Here is a 16,988-nt window from a genome sequence, read left to right on the forward strand (position 1 = left end):
AGCTCCAGGGACCTATCCTGCTCATAGTCTCCTATTTGAAAAATAATGCTATATGGCCACTCCTGTGCTCTTTGACCCCACTTTCCAGATGTACCTCTCAGTAGATCACAGGTCAGGCCAACAAGGTAACTCTGGTAGGCAGGGTAGAAGGGCCAGAGCAAGCCACAGTGCTGCACTGAAAATGTATGAGATACAGGCTTAGTTGCAAAATAGGAATGAGGCTCCATTTCCTGATGAGCTGCTGCCTGAAACAGAAATCTCACCCTCCCATAGTCTTTTCCCTCTCTCCTCCACTTTGCTGGAAGAAGCAGTTGTGTAGTCACATAGTCAACCAGCTCAAAAAGCTGATTTGGCTGAAAACTTACCTTTTTTGTGTGCTGAGTTTATTTTGGCAGCTGTGAGACTTAGAGTGGCTCAAGATCATCATAGATTTATGCCTCAAGTCTTGCATTTCATGATGTGAGATTTGCCAGGTCAGCTGTACCAGTGACCCATACACGAAACACTAACAAACACTAACATTTGCTATATGCATAATAGAAATACTACACCACAAAAAGGATGTTAAAAGAATGTTAAGCTTCCACTCAATAGTCACTTCCTTTGATGTGACTAACTTGTCTTCGGGTTCCTTATTTATTTCTTGCTTCAGTGTGAGATCAGAATTAGAACTACATACTTTAAAAATGTTCCAGTAATTGTTCCAATATGTACATGCATGGGTTTATTAATGCTTTCAAGCTGCAGAGCAATAAATGGAATAATAAATGAATGCAGTTAGATATGTTTAAAAGTCTTACAATGTTTAAGAAATAATGTATACAAACCACAGAGACTGAATGGTGCATCCCAACAGATTCACATGAGGCCAGCTGCGTCCTGTTACACACAAGCACTGAGAACTGTGCCTTGGTTTGGGATGTGAAGAAAACTTGTATTTGTTCTGCAACTGCAGCAGTTCTCATCTTCCAAGCTGATATTAGGGAAAAAGACTTACCTTTAGATTTACAAGGACCATATATTATATTCTAAATTGTTATATTTAAAATAAATGCCTTTTTTTAGTTAAGTCACATCAAATGATATGCAAGTAATTAATTTGATTCCCACAAGTTACTTTCTATACTGATAAACGCTTGATCTACTGGGGATACACAGAAGTAGCAAGCTGACAAATCTCTGCCATAATTTACAAGCTACGGTGATGTGAACACATCTCACTTGCTTACTGGAGAAGACTAATATCTCGTGACTGATTTAAATATTTTTCACAATTTAATATTATGTAATTAAAAAAAAATGTTTACCTGGAAATTCTCCATGAGCAAATGGACATTTAACCCAAGAGCCTTGCTTGGTTGTAAACTGAAAGCAGAGAAATCTGTTAGGAAAACTGATTTTTCAGTTTCAATCTGTAGCTACAGATTCAACTAGAGATGACCAGTGCATTCCAGAAAGTTGCAGAAGGTGAATTTACAGCTTTCCTGGTCTATGGTATCTTCCAACCCTTGATTTAAGTTAGGTCCCCCAATTCTTCATATATTTATGCACATGCTTGTTTTACAGAAACATGCAGTTCTACTGACTTGAAAGTAATCTAAAAGAAAACACTAATATGCCTATATTAACCTTAAGTGGCATTTTTTCTCAACTAGAGTAATAAAAGGTACTACAGTAAATGTAGTATATTGATCACTTTTATTACCAAATATTTAATATGGAAAACTTTATATGCTGTTTAGTGCATGCTTCAGAGTTTGCATTGACTTTAAACATTTTTTCCCAGCTTTTCTTAAGCAAACAGATGGCGCAATCTGACCTGTCCTATCTATGATGCTGCTGCACTTCAAAGAACCTCCTTTTAATCTAATCTTTCACATTTCCTTCATTCTTACTTCCCATTCATCAGAGTGATGAAGCAAAATATTGATCCTAAAGAACATCAGCAACAATGTTAGAGCTGACAGTAAGAGGGCAGTCAATAGGTGTTTTACAAAGAAATCCCTTTACCTTCATGCAAAGTCTTGGGTGAGTGTCCACACGAGAATATTTAACCTGCTTGAAAAGAGAGCACTCAGCATTAGCTAGTTTCATTAACTAGTTTCACAAAGTCAATTACCCAAAATTTTCATCGTTTGATTACTGAGAAAGGAACTCATTTATTCCATCCTAGCAAGTTAATCACATAAAATAGTAAGAATAGAAACAACTGCTACTTTGGATAACTGAATAATTTGCTTCTTTTTATCTGTAACATGTCGCTTTTTTTATAGTCAGTCTGACTAAGAGCTAAATTAATTGATTCTATGGTGGCTTGTGTGCAAAATTCTGATTACACAGTCATCTTGTTTCAGTCCCTTATTTACCATTCATCAACGACTCAGCAAAACATTTAAACATACACCCAAAAGTGTTGTTCCACCTTCAGTTCAGAAATTTTTCAATTTTCTGTATCCCTATTCCAGAAAAGACTTAAATGTAGACTGAATTTTAGACATCCACTTAAGTGACCTACAAAATGTTGCATTCTTGATTAACTGCTTACCCACCAAGGACATCACCATAAAAAGCCTTTTCTCATGTAAACAATTGCTACACATGTAAGTGATACTACTTAAATAAACACCATTGCTCAATTGACTGAGTACAATGGACCTTACACACAACACACGGCATGGTGACCAAAGTAACACCTCTTTCCTGTAATTTTTTTGAGAAGAACATAACGGATGTCTTTGGGTATGTCTACAACAGGGTCACAGAAGATAGTTCTGTAAGAGTCCACTCTTATATGGAGACAGCATTGCCATGGACAGAGAAAGCCCCACCCTAATTAGAGAGAAGAGTTATGTAGCTTTTGGACCTAAGTCAGTACATGTGCATAGTATTAGAGTGTGCGGCATTGTGTGGATTTACTGGGGGAGCTGGCACTATGTGAGGAATCTCTGCAGTAGTCTCCAGCACACTATAGAGAAGTTCTTCAGGGTTACAGTACAAGAAATGGACCAAATTCAATATCAACCCGTTTAGGATGAATTAGAAAAGAGGGGAAAATCATTGTGTCCATGAATATTAATAAATACAGGAAAACATTCATAGTCTATAATTAACTAATCTTGGACCGTGTTCTGGGCAACAGATATGACCATTACCAGCTAAACCTCATTTTAGGCTTCTTTCTTTCTCTTTTCTTTCTTTTTTTTTTTTTCTTTTCTTTTTTCTTTCCTGCAAGTCTTGAGTTGTGCTTCTTGTCAGCAGATGATGAATCCCACAGGGACCACTCACATGTATAAATTTGAAAATATTTGGTTTTGCAAGATCAAAGCTTTGTTGAAACCCATAAAATGGTGAATCTGAACAATCACTAAACACTTGGACAGGAGTTCCTAATCAAAAAAGCATTCAACAGTCTTGAGTCAGTCCAATCATGTCGTCAGAATAATACTCATAAAGTTTCAAAAAATACAAATTTGTATTTGATTTTATTTGCCTTTTCAGTTGTTACCTCAAGTTTACTGGCTTCTCTCCACAATCAGGAAAGGCTGAAACCTACTTTTCAAGACAAAAGCCAGAATTCTAACCAACCTCATAAATCCAGTGCATTCAGCATCACGAGACTTCAGATTGAAGTATTAAGCCGTTCAATATACATGCAATGAAAACCCTTTTCTACTTTAGAACGTAAGTGCTGGAAGAGCTGAGGAACCCAACATTGCAACACACGCAATTTCAAGACATTGGACCAGGTTGAGGAAGGCACTTCGAAGAGATCTTAATAGAGTAAAAAACAATTTTGCCCTACCAAAGTACTGTTATGTCTCCAGTAAGTTTTAAAGAGATTTAGCTTCATCTCACTGACATTTTAGGTGTCTAAATGTTAAATATCCAAATCTGATCTAATCACAACAGACTCGTGATAGTCAGTAAAAAGAAAAAGGTATCTTCAGAGAGAACATTTCTTATATGCCTGTCTTCAGATAAGAAGAGTTGTCCTCTCCATATGTCTGTTTCACTCACCTAAAGGGAATCTGACAGGAATGGCATAGACTTGAACACCTATCTTTTAGGCAGCAAAATCAGGGCAGATGAATCATGCCTTTGCTATAAATGAAAAGCAGACCTTATTTACCCCAAAGAATTTAGCAAACATTACTAGCTTCACAGTCATCTCTACTTTTTATTTCTTAATAGTGAGTCAGTGAGCTCTTTGAATATATCATGTGGTTAGTGTACAAGAACAGACTGTGATTATGAATAGTTTTAAGTATCTGAGAAGAAGAGAGGAATTTGCAACTGCTCTTATTCCAAAGTCTAGTTCTTCACATTATGCCTTTGGTCACGGCCTTCAATCTCACAGTTTGAATAAATCTGCATAGCTCTTACTTTCTCAGGAGAATTTTTGGAAGAGTTTTGTATATCTTCACAGTAGTCATTAGACTTCGTTAACCGGCATAGGTTAACCATGACAAGCACAGGACAGGCTGGCTCCCAAGCTAGGGTTTGTGTCGCTGGGTTGTAAACAATATTGTCCCATAGCGCCTTCGTATCTGTGCACAAAGAGTGGAAACATTATTTAAGATGTCTAAAAATGAATCAAAATTGTTCATAAATCCGGTACGGATACATGCGCTTAAACCCAAAAGCATTGCTTTTCCATTTCCTCATCATTTTCACCAATCAGAATTGCAGTGTTTCACATTGTGACAGTGTAAAACTTGCATTCATCCCACCAAAGTGTTGGCATTTACCAGAGGTACTCAACCCGAGAGCTTAGTCTTACCAATCTCCCACTACGGTGATAGATAGGCATCACCTGGGAATGACGCCTCAGCTCTTAAGTAGGCTGCACAAGCTCCTGGCAGTGCATTCTGTGCCCATCAATCACAGAGGGAGTGTAACGCAAGTAAATTCCTAACCAAGGACCTTCAGTTAACTGTGTATGTTAAATGGGAATGAATCCATACGTTAGTGACTAGAGGTCATGGTATTGGAGACTCAGACTCTGTGTCTTGTGTAGGACTTACATGAGCACAATGTATATGTAAGAAGATAAATTCAAGCCTTTATCTGAATATCAAGAACTCAATAGTAAACAAAGCTGTGCAAGTAATTCACAGTAAATATTTTTTCTACAGCATTTATATAAATCTTCTTTCTATGTATACTGTGCACACTGTAATTTCAGAGCTAGTCAACATATATTTGGGGATATCCTAAATAGGCACTATTATATAATAAAAGCTGTCTTATTTATTTGATTGGTTACATTAGTCACTTCGTACTGACTTTCTTTTCCATTGAGCTGCACAGGGATAAGAGAATTTCCAGCATGAAATTCAAACTGTTTTTCAAACTGTATTTCAATATTTCAAACTGTATTTCAGTTCCTACTTCAAGAAGTAATTTGGAAAGTTATACATTTGCCTAATAGTCAGGAGAAAAATATATTTTTGCAGCTATTTGTGAAGCAAAAATTTGAAAACATGGCCAGCTGGACGTTCAAGGAGTGAACAAACAATACCCATGACTAGAAAATGTAGCAAAGTGAAGAAGCACAGTCAATATCAAAGAGTGGAAACACCAGGTGTCCAAATTCAACTCCCATCAAGCATAACAACAATTCCTATCGGTATTGCTTCTCACAGAAATGTTCCGAAATAAAGCCTTTTGATATTTTCAAATAGAAACCTTCCAGACCCTTTAATTCTGCCAAGCCTCCTGCTGTCTTAACTTTGTGTCCAAATGTGTATATATCAAAATAATGAAATTTTCTATGAAGTGGAGATTTTTATTCTGTTTTGAAAAAAATGCTGGAAATTTTGATTCTTTTTTAAAAATGCTGTTTTTAATAAATGGACATGTACTATAAAGCTAATGTTTAGAGAATATTTAACCTGAGTGCAAAGTCCTGGGTCTCAACAGTTCTAACAGTTTTCACAGCTATGTTTTGAATGTTATAGGAGTCTGTAATGATGTAGATATACTGTAAATGTAACCCTAATAGTTAAGAGAATAGCACCACAATTAAGACTTCTCAGGTTTGTTTCCAGGCCTGTTCATTGACTTATCACCTGAGTTTCCTCTGTTTTACTCCTGCATGGCATCTACTTATTTCTGTCATAATAAGGTGCTTATTCATCTTCAGTCTCATATAATTGCATTGTTTAGTAACCAACAGACATTCTTTTTTTCCTTTTTTTCTTCTCTGAGTTACATTAATCCAAAACAGTTATTATATGGAGGAGCTTCTTTCTGATGCACAACTGTTAATTACATTGATAATAAATGAGCCAAAAAAAAACCAATCTACTTTAGATATTCCAGCAAATAGAGTGGTCAGGTAGGAAAAAGAAAGATTTAAAAAGAAAACAGTGTGGCTCAAAAGCTGGAAATCCTTATATACTTAAATAACTGGGTGCTAGAGTCTGAAAAATTGCTTGAAATTCCTGAAAGGAGGATAGTTGAGTAAATGAAAAGTATAGCTGTAAAACGGTATTTCCCATATTCATGTCCTTATCAAAGCTGTAAGTTAAGTTTTCAATTGTAATTGTCCATTGGAACCTCCTAAATGGACAAAAATAATCTTCAAGAGCTTCAGTGTGCCAAAGCACATACTGCTTTTCCTCTGACTCCCTGAAGCTTTGTAACCTCTGCTTCAGCTATCCCCATAGTCCTGATTCAATGGCATCAGAGAGGAGAATGACTGCAGCAGGAGGGGAAGGAAAAGAAGCAGGATACAGAAGGAAGGAAGGAGTCATGGGATTCATGAGCCCAGTTTCCTGCACTTGCAAAGCATCAGCATTTCAAGCACAGGAAACGGGTAGAGGTGGGATAAATTTTGGAAGAAAACAACCTGTGCTCCATGAGACCCAGCCTCAGGCTGAACAGCCGCTAAGAACAGAGGTTAGGACTTCATACTGCAGAGGGCCAACAGGCTTTGCTTTGATCACCTTAAAGCCAGGTCTGACTACATGACATAGACACAGCTACAGACAGAGCTTGAGCATTCCTATAAGCACTCTCTATTACCTAAATGGAGAAAAAAGAAATTCCCTTTTTATTTAGTCAAACTGTACTCCATTGCTACAAAGGAATGGTAATGTCACAAACACTATATTCTGCCCCAATAAAACAAATCAGAAATGAAGGTTGAGCTAACTAAAGAGGAAATTGCTTCCATTCTAACACAAATGTATCAGCCCTGCAAGAATGTGAAAAGATTGCAGGAAATGTCTGTGCAGTTTAATAGTGTTTGGATGCACTGTTATATGTAGGTGTTTTTATTCTCTTTCATTTTTTTTTTTCTTAAATCAAATACTAAAATCTCTTAATGGGCTTCTTAGCATAGTCTGAGGAAAAAAATATTGTTGTACTTATGTTGGACTTAGTAAAACACTTTTTCAGGCTACTCTTTTTTCTATCTGCCCGGTAGAATTTTCAGTAAAGACCTATACAATATGACAACTTCTTTATCACCTGTCATGTCAGACCAAACTGACTTTGCTGGAACACGTTGTGTGAATAATTTCCCATTAAGTATGGGAACTCCCATATGCAGTTAACTGTCTTCTTTTTCAACTCTCTGTTGCCTCCTTAGATGAAATTCATTTTAGATGAATTTCAAATTGTGACATACTACCGGAGCTGCTGAAAATCACTCATATAAAGAGTAATCACACAATAGTTACCATTTTCAAAGGGGCAAAGTTGTATCCTCCTTGCATCTGGAATTGCCAGCCAACCCTACAACCCAAAAAGTGGCCATTAGCTCAAGATTCTCAGATACACCAGCTTTTAACATTTCAGAGACAATGTGACAGAAAAACTTTTCACCAAAGATAAAGATGCTATGTTTATCAGAAAGCTTTGGAAGTAGCTTTTTTTAAGGATGTTTTGCACTAGATATGTATTTTATTGTTCATCATTAGGGGGATTAGAGCTGATGAACTAAGGTGATCACTTCTAGCACTACATTCTTACTACTCCTGAGCACAATTTCATTTAGAAAGTCTTTCAGATTGATTTTCATGAAGTTTCTTACAGTGCCATTACTTTCTAGGGGTATCAAAAGACATTCAAGAATCATAATATCAGTTCTCCTGGCCTTTGTTATGGTAAAGGATGTACCCTTAAAATGTGAGGACTAACACTTAGCCCAATTTGCAAGTATATGTGCGTGGCTGTTACTATACCCTAATTATTTAGATTCACTATTACAGTTCCCATCTGTTTGCTCAGCAACTGTATTGTGGAATTGTCTATGTATATGCAGAGAGGAATAATATCTTTCCAGTGACCTCATACCTTTCAGAGTGGAGTTAAAAAAAAAAAAAAATCCCTAGGCAAGGAAGAGACTTTGTGGTTCAACTCAAATATTAAGGTATGTGATTTTAGGTACCTACAATGTACACATCTGAGTGTGACTAAAGTGCCCAATTTACTATTACAACAGCCTTAAGAAGATCTAGCCAATGCAGCCAGCAGAGTCTACAGTGCTATCCAGCACAGCCCAAAATAGCCGTCTACATTGGTCAGTTGAGTAACTGACTGCATTAACTAGATCTCCATTGACTATAAGAGTCTGGACATCTAATTCAAATGGTATCTACATCTGTCCATTCTGTGTTCTGGACATCTTCATTTAGGTATCTTAATCTGTAAGGTAAATCATACCCCAAAATGCACTGAGAAACTAGGTCATGTAGTATCTTTATATGTTACCAAGATCATTTTAAATTGGCTTGGTGACTTTTTATTCATTTTTATTAAAGTTATTCCAAAATATCACTTCTCAGATTATCAGGAAAAAAAAAATCTGTAGCTATCCTGAAAATATTCATGCAGTAAAGTTTATCCCCCTTCATTCTTGTGGCAAGAATGGCTTTCTCTTAAAAAATCTGTTCTTTTTCCTTATAAGTGACCCATCTGCTGTGTATTTACACAAGAATATTTTCTCTTTGCATGTGTTTTACCAGAATAATGAAAACGTTCTTTGAATCTCCTGTATAAGACAGTCCCTCCATTTCTCAACCATTCTAGATTTTTTACGTATATTTTCCATTTCAATTAATCATTCTTGAATATGGATACAAGAATTGCCTATAGAATCGCAAAGGCGGCCTTGCCCATACTTTCCTATTAATCTGAAATATTCTAACCCACTAGACCTTTGTTCACATTTACATCATGCAAGCATGTTAGTTTAATCATCCTGCGATGAACTACTATACCCAGATGTTTTTTCCTCCACTGTTATTTCTAAATGAGGACTCACATCTTACAGCAAGAATTCTTTTTATTAGACCAAGTGCATGAACTTGCACGTCATATACATTACACTTCATCCTCCTTTAGTTATTTCATGTATGAAGATCTCTAGTCTCTTCCAATTATTCTGACCCTCTTCCATTTTGATTACACCTCTCAACTGTATTATCAGCAAATCTCATGTGGCTGATGATTTGGCACAAGTCACTCCACCACCCGTACCAGCACAAACCACAACACATGTTCCCACCTTTTGTCCCCATGTCATTGATGAAAACGTTTATACAAGAACTGCTCTAAGTGTGGTCCTTAAACAACCTTCCTACTAGCAGAGCCCCATTCAACAGGAGTAATTGAGTTAGCCCTCCAGCTAAGTATTATCTACCATGCAAACCTTGTTCTCACCCCCAGCTTCCTCAATTCCTCTTTTAGTTTCTCATGCAATACTATATCAAAGTCTGTGCTGCAATTCAGTCAGATTAAATTTTCTGTCTTTTCATTGCTTATAAAAAATCAGTCAAATTAATCTTACACAATACTTCCCATAAATTAATGTAAATTGCGTCCCATTTTCTTATCTCCATGTTTTAATTAGTGTTTCCTAAAAAATCTCTTCTGCATTTACATAATCATAAGGTCAGACAAGCCTTAGTCAAAAACTTAGATCTAGAGCCTTTTTCTACAGATTTTTCCTCCTTTCTTAGCACAAATCCCAGAAAAACATTCTTTAATCAGAAACACAAGTATATACCCAATTCCAGACTGTATTACCTCAATGCAAAGACAAGGGAGTAGCTGAGAATATTTCAGAGAAACTGATTTCAAAGATTCCTTCCCTTTTATCTGAAATGAAAAATATGGTCATGAATCCAGGACAATAAATGACTTTTAATAAAGCTAAATAAAGATATAGAAGGGCATTTCCTATAACTATGACCTCAGTCAGCATTTCCACCTACAAGTTACCCTCCACCAGTTCAACGAACTGCTTTGCAGTTTAACTCACCACAGCAAATGCCCCTACATCTTCACAGGTAAACCATTTGTGGCACAGGCGAACATAATAATCTTGGTCTCTAAGAAAGTTGGATACATTCACTGATATAATTTTCCTTGCCCTGTCCACATTGTAATCAAACTTTCCAGCTGTAAAAGAAAATTCAAGCATGAAATTATCACATCTGTTTATTAGTTTATTATTTCTGATTCTGTTATTTCTTTATAAAAGGTACAGAATGTATTTCATAACTTGATGGAGATGAAATTCAACATCTACAGATTCTTACCTTGAATGTTTGTATTATTTTTATATCCTGAAATTCCTAAAGGTATTCTTATTTTATGATACATAATAATTTTCATGAGAATAAATTTCAATGTTATTCAGTTTTAAATTATCACTGGCAGTACTGAGAGGCCAGGACACCTACGGATTGTACCTCAACCTTAGTACTTGAAATCTTATGTAGTTCATGTACAAATACTTGAAACTGACACACTAATACTACTACAAAAGCGGATTATCACAAGGTTGCAATTTCATTTCATAGAGAATATGTGCAACTATGTTAGACAAATACAATATGTGGGGGTATGTTTTAATTTTTTATATATTTATTATTTTATATTCATTTTATTCATTTTTTATATTCATTATTTTGGTACACCAAAATCAGGATAGCAGTTTGGCAAATTTTTCAATGTATTTATGAGGTCTGCCTATGGACAAAATATAAAATCAGCAATCCAAAGTGTATGAAAAGGACACAAACCTATTTGCAGAAGTTTAAGTAGGTTGTCAATATCTTTATCTGCTATCTAGCATTTCCAAGTCAATACAAAGAAACATAATTTCCAGGACATTACCTGTCTACTACATGGGAATTATAAGTAGTGGCAGTTGTAAATCATCTTTTTTTTCCCTGCTTATTCAGCGATGAAAACGTATCATTGTACAGGTCACCAGAAATATCTCAGAGCTTTAAGTGATACAGAGGATCGGCTCACCTGAACAAGCTGGAATATGTTTTCCCACATCACTGTTTCTGCAATCTGCAAAACAGAAAGCATAGTTTTCTTCAGTGCTGCTTTATTTGCATAAATGTGTAAATAAACTGCAAAATTATCCAACAGCTTCCCAACAGGAAACCTATGTCTTATAACCCTTTTTAAAGGCAGATTTGCATCCACTTCTAGATAAACAGCAAGAAAGAAAAGTACCCTTACCACACACAGAGATTATATCACAACTTGCCTTAAGGAGCTATCTCACTAGTGTGGAGTTTCTACTGGAAAACATCAGCAGTTTAAGGTGGCAATCTAGGATATAAGATTGCACTTCTTTACCTAGTATCTAACAAAAATTTAAGTAATAATAGTAACAACAATAAAAATAATAATAATTCCAGTTATTCTTTCTGTGAAAGCTACTCCTATTGTTTACCAGGCTTATTCCTCTGTTATAAACACCTGTATATTTTTGCTGTTCTGACTCTGCTCTAGGCTTACAAAGAAATACCCTGTTAAGCTCCCACAGAGCTAACCAGAATTAGAGGCCAGGCGACACCTTCAGAACAAATATCTAATATATTTATCTTCAAAACTTAAATCTTGATTTAAGAACACTAAGTCAGCTCATAATGTGGTGCCTACTGTTTTCACCTCTCCTTGCTGAGCTCAGTATTAGAGCTCATTTCCCTGCATAGTTCTTTTCCCAGAGAAATATTTCCTATATTAATTTGTTTACTCACCCTTGTAAAGTACCTTAAAACTGGGCTTTATAAAACCTTACTTTCCCCCCTCTTTATTCACAAAGTACATATCTACTTCAGTAGAGAATCAGGACTTATCAGGAAGATGAAAGGCTTTTTAAATACAAAAAGGCTTTACCTCTATGAAAGCGTGACACAGCCACAACGTGTCTGATGCTGTGTGCGAGGGATGATACTGTACCGAGGGCGAGAGCCGCCCACCCACAGGCTCTGGAGATGGGAAGGCAGGAGAAGCCTGGGCACGTGACCAAACCAGGGGTCTTATTTCATCTTTTGCACCACCATTTGGTGCACTCGTAACCACTTGCCACACTGTATCTTGGCTAGACACCAGTGCTGAAGCTATTTTTATACGCATATAGTAGGCACTTTACTCTGAAAATATGGAAAAATGCCACTTTATCTTATCCAGGTACATGAAACAGCTAATGAAAGCAGAAAGAAATTTCTTTACACTTTCTTATTAAGCTTTCCTCAATCTCTGAAACCACCTGTGTCCTAACTATGAAGAGAAGCAGAGGCTCAGTCTTATGTACAGAGAGCACACGGGACCGAACCTGCAGGCAGAGAAAGAGCACGTGCCAATCACAAGAAGGCCAATTAGCACAAATACATATTGTAGCTCAGTTTTGCATGTACTTTAAGATATAACCTCTGGTTTCTGTCTTTTATAGCAAGTCAGACATTTATATGCACAAAATAAATCGTTGAAATGTAGAATAAGACTGGTCCTGGCATGCATGATCTACCATCAGTTAGATCAGTGTATCCCAGAACATGATATGGCTTTGCATTTGGGGTTTTGCAGTTTGGTTTGGTTTCTTTCTTTGAAAAGATGTTTCGTGAAAAACATCTGGTCTAAGATGTTTTCCTACCTTCAACATAGTATTCCTGACTCAGCTTGACTTCACAGTAATTTGGTACTGTTTTCATGGTCACATAGATGTGTTGTGCTACATTGACTTCAATGCAATTGAATTGTACCTGCACCTGTTTAAAACATTTATAAAATCAAGTTTGTGCATGACTTCCAGAATACATGAAAACCATTGGTTATCAGAGTTAAGCAATATTCTCTGTCTAGATTTATTTATATTTACAGGAAGCATTAAGCAGTCTCAGATATTGTATCGTTAAGAATGTAAAAGAAGCAGATAGAATTTAATGAAAGGCTTTCAAAGAGTATCATTGCTTATATTCCAGGATGCCGCCATCTTCTTCATTTCCAGAAATTCAAATACCTACAAGCTATCAAATAATCCTAAAAGCATAGAAATACAGGTACCCAATGCTTCTTGAACTTCAAAAGCAAAAAGGTCCTTCATACTACCAAAAGTCTCACTTTGTAGGCATTTTTAAAAGCACAGACACTTGCAGAATAGGAAAAAAAAGATCTATTTGATCATTTAATGGCAACTTCAGCAAATTTATTAATTCCAGAAACAGTTTGTAAGAAAGTAATTTAGGAGACAAAAGTTGAGGTCCAGTTATCGCAGGTCATTCCCTCACTGACAGCAGTAACTATTAAATCAAACTGAAACAAAGACAATTTCATTAAATATGTTTGTGGAATCTTGCCTATAAACTTACCTTATCCTAAAAGCTACCAGTTGTTCATTGCTGGCCCTGCATTGCCAATAGGGATGTCTGATCATCAAGTGGTACAGAGCACAAACTGCAATAGCAGTTTGGGAGAAGAACTTTGTTTCACATGTGCAATCAATATAACATTTACAGAGCACATGAAGTAACACATTTTGTGTGGGATTAATAACAGTTATCCACCAGTAACTGAAAGCAAAAATTCATCTCTTTTAAACAGTTGGTCAAGGAGGGTTCTTTTCTTTTTTTCCCAGTTGCAAATTTTAATAACAAAGACTTCTGAGTTTAGTTTAGCAAAAAATTGTACTCTGCTGATGCAATTATTACCGCGAATTTAGGACAGATGTGCACAAGTGCTTAGGCACTCAGCTGTCTTGTATATGTGTGAATTCCATTGACATGGTTGGACTTACGTAAATCATATGTATCCACTTAAAATCCCTGTGGCATTCTGCTTCCTAGCAATTGGAGTTACAAAAGCTTCCCCACAATTTGGTGGGCACAAAAAGAAAGCTAGCAAGATTGATATGAAAATTAGGCTTTGCAGAGGCACCTTCTCCTGCAAAAAGATAGGTGGAAGAAGTACAAAAATGGTGCAGAATTGAATTTACACGTTAGGTTAGAAAAGGACATCTTGTTATGGAGTTTCATTTGACAATGCTGAAGCATACATTTCATTGCATTTTTCCACAAAGTCAGTAAAAGAAGAAAATAAGAGAGATACAAAATGTATTTTTTTCCAAAGGCTAATAAACATTTAAATGAAAAACAACCCAAAAAAGGAGTCTACCTTCTTTCCATTAAGCATCTTGCTTTTTTTCCTAGCAAATCTCACATTTGTGCACTGAGATTGCTGTGTGTCCAGTGAAAGGGAACATATTTCCAGCCCACGGACATTTTCTGAAATGAGTTAGGAATAGATTTCAAAAATACAATTTGAGCATCTTTAAGAAAACCAAAAAATAAATTAAAATATACCATATCATAATCTTTCCTTCTAAGTGGAAGGAATGTATTTTCTCTCTGTTAAAAAGGGGCATTATATATAACACACACATGGGGGTAGGAGTAAGGATTTAATATAGATTGCTATAAATTAAAGCTTTAATTATGCAAATTCTTATGCAAATATTAAAAATAAACCCATTAACTCTGAGTGAAGCACACCAGGAAATAACTAAATTGTAACACACTAAGAACATGAATGGCAAGGTGTTAGTAAAAAGTTAGTTAGACTATGCCCGAGAAGTTTGAGTGCTTTCATTTTATTTTAGTGCAAAGTTGTAACTTCAGACACATAAACTCCTTCTCCTTCTCTTGGGGCAGTCACTCATGTCTGAGTTACCAGGGCTGACAGAATTTGTATGTGTGTGCATGGACACGTGTCAGAGCAACAAAGACAAGGGCATCAGTACGCTTGGGGCGCCGGTAGAGGACAAGTTAAGTGTATCATGTTGGAAGGAAAAATTCAGTTGTCTTGAATGCATTATTTTAGTTCTCATTCCCTTGAGAAGGGCCAGGGCTTTATCCTGGATTGTAGTAAAATGGTTTCACAAATAATATCTTCCTGATATAACAACATGAAACCAGCTGGGACAAAAATATTGCAATATGGAACAACATTTGGCTGAACACCTATGAACAAAAAGTAAACAGAAATGATTCAGTTGCAAATCTGCTTCCTACCATCCAGACTCAGAGTTCCTTTAATGTTTAAATGGAGAGAGCATGGGCTTCCTTGGACACATTTCATCACTGTTGAGATCTTCATGCTTTTCAGTACCATAGAAGATAAAGACGCAGGAGCGTCATGGCAGAAGCTGTTAAAAATGTCACCTGCAAATGCAAATACAAAGACAGAGAAATCTCATTATGCACAGGGTATCTGGGGGGAGAGAAACTACCAAAAGTGAAGCTCCAGCTCTACTGAAATCAGTAGGAAAGTCACCATTGACTTCAGCAAAGCCAGTAATTTACCTACGACTTTTACATGGCCAAGATAGCTAGTTGGCTCCACTAGCAATGCAGGGAGGTTGGAAAAAACTACATTACAGATGGGGTTTGATAACAAATTTCCTGGCTCAGGGGTCAGTACTGGGACCAGTGATGTATTAACATCTTTGTTGGCGACATGGACAGTGGGACTGAATGCACCCTCAGCAAGTTTGCCAATGACACCAACCTGTGTGGTGCGATTGACACGCTGGAGGGAAGGGATGCCATCCAGAGGGACCTCGACAGGCTGGAGAGGTGAACCTGTGTGAACCTCATGAAGTTCAATAAGGCCAAGTGCAAGGTCCTGCTCCTGGATCAGGGCAATCCCAAGCACAAATACAGGCTGGGCAGAGAATGGATTGAGAGCAGCCCTGAGGAGAAGGACTTGGGAGTTTTGGTTGATGAGAAGCTCAACATGAACCGGCAATGTGCACTTGCAGCCCAGAAAGCCAACCGCATCCTGGCCTGCATCAAAAGAAGCATGGCCAGCACGTCCGTGGGAGGTGACTCTGCCCCTCTACTCCACTCTTCTGAGACCCACCTGGAGTACTGCGTCCAGCTCTGGGGCCCCCAATATAGGAAGGACATGGACCTGTTGGAGTGAGTCCAGAAGAGGGCCACAAAGATGATCAGAGGGCTGGAGCACCTCTCCTATGAGGACAGGCTGAGAGAGTTGGAATTGTTCAGCCTGAAGAAAAGAAGGTTCCAGGAAGACCTTATAGCAGCCTTCTGATACCTAAAGGGGGCCTACAGGAAAGATGGGGAGGGACTCTTCATCAGGGAGTATAGTGATAGGATGAGGTGTAGTGGTTTTAAACTGAAAGAGGGTAGATTTAGATTAGATATTAGGAAGAAATTCTTTGCTGTGAGGGTGGTGAGACACTGGCACAGGTTGTCCAGAGAAGCTGGGGATGCCCCATCCCTGGAAGTGTTCAAGGCCAAGCTGGATGGGGCTTTGAGCAACATGGTCTAGTGGGAGGTGTCCCTGCCCATGGCAGGGGGGTTGGAACTAGATGATCTTTAAGGTCCCTTCCAATTCTAACCATTCTATGATTCTGTGTTAATCTACAAGAGGAAGAAACCACACTTCTGAGGGTTAAGGCTAGCAGAGCACACCTAGACTAGTAGTGGCTTTAAATAATCGGATCTGCTATATTGTGGCTAGACTAATATTTTATTTAAACTTTTTTTCATATCCATTACCTGAATACTGTGAGCACGCTCATAGGTAGTATTTTAAATTTAGGGTTGACTGATGGTCTCAACTGCTGTTAAAATATCATTTTCACACAAGAGGGCACTATTGCATTCCTAGTCATGGAAAAATCCCTCACACCTACAGGACTTCCTTCT

General features: G+C 37.3%; 1 protein-coding gene across 1 annotated transcript in view; it reads right to left on the reverse strand.

The window, feature by feature from the left end:
• Positions 1-16,988, reverse strand: part of IL17REL (interleukin 17 receptor E-like) — a 49,654-nt gene that overhangs the window by 6,013 nt on the left and 26,653 nt on the right. Inside the window, exons 3-13 of the mRNA XM_009883648.1 lie at positions 15,327-15,476; positions 14,431-14,540; positions 12,914-13,028; positions 11,275-11,319; positions 10,274-10,413; positions 10,039-10,110; positions 7,689-7,743; positions 4,384-4,547; positions 2,011-2,055; positions 1,308-1,365; positions 828-973 (exon numbers count right to left, since the gene is read on the reverse strand). Of these exons, the coding sequence (XP_009881950.1) occupies positions 828-973; positions 1,308-1,365; positions 2,011-2,055; positions 4,384-4,547; positions 7,689-7,743; positions 10,039-10,110; positions 10,274-10,413; positions 11,275-11,319; positions 12,914-13,028; positions 14,431-14,540; positions 15,327-15,476 (1,100 nt within the window). The remainder of the gene's footprint in view (positions 1-827; positions 974-1,307; positions 1,366-2,010; positions 2,056-4,383; positions 4,548-7,688; positions 7,744-10,038; positions 10,111-10,273; positions 10,414-11,274; positions 11,320-12,913; positions 13,029-14,430; positions 14,541-15,326; positions 15,477-16,988) is intronic.

This window comes from Charadrius vociferus, unplaced genomic scaffold (genome assembly GCF_000708025.1).
Source record: "Charadrius vociferus isolate BGI_N301 unplaced genomic scaffold, ASM70802v2 scaffold43, whole genome shotgun sequence".
In the NCBI taxonomy this organism is placed as follows: domain Eukaryota; kingdom Metazoa; phylum Chordata; class Aves; order Charadriiformes; family Charadriidae; genus Charadrius; species Charadrius vociferus.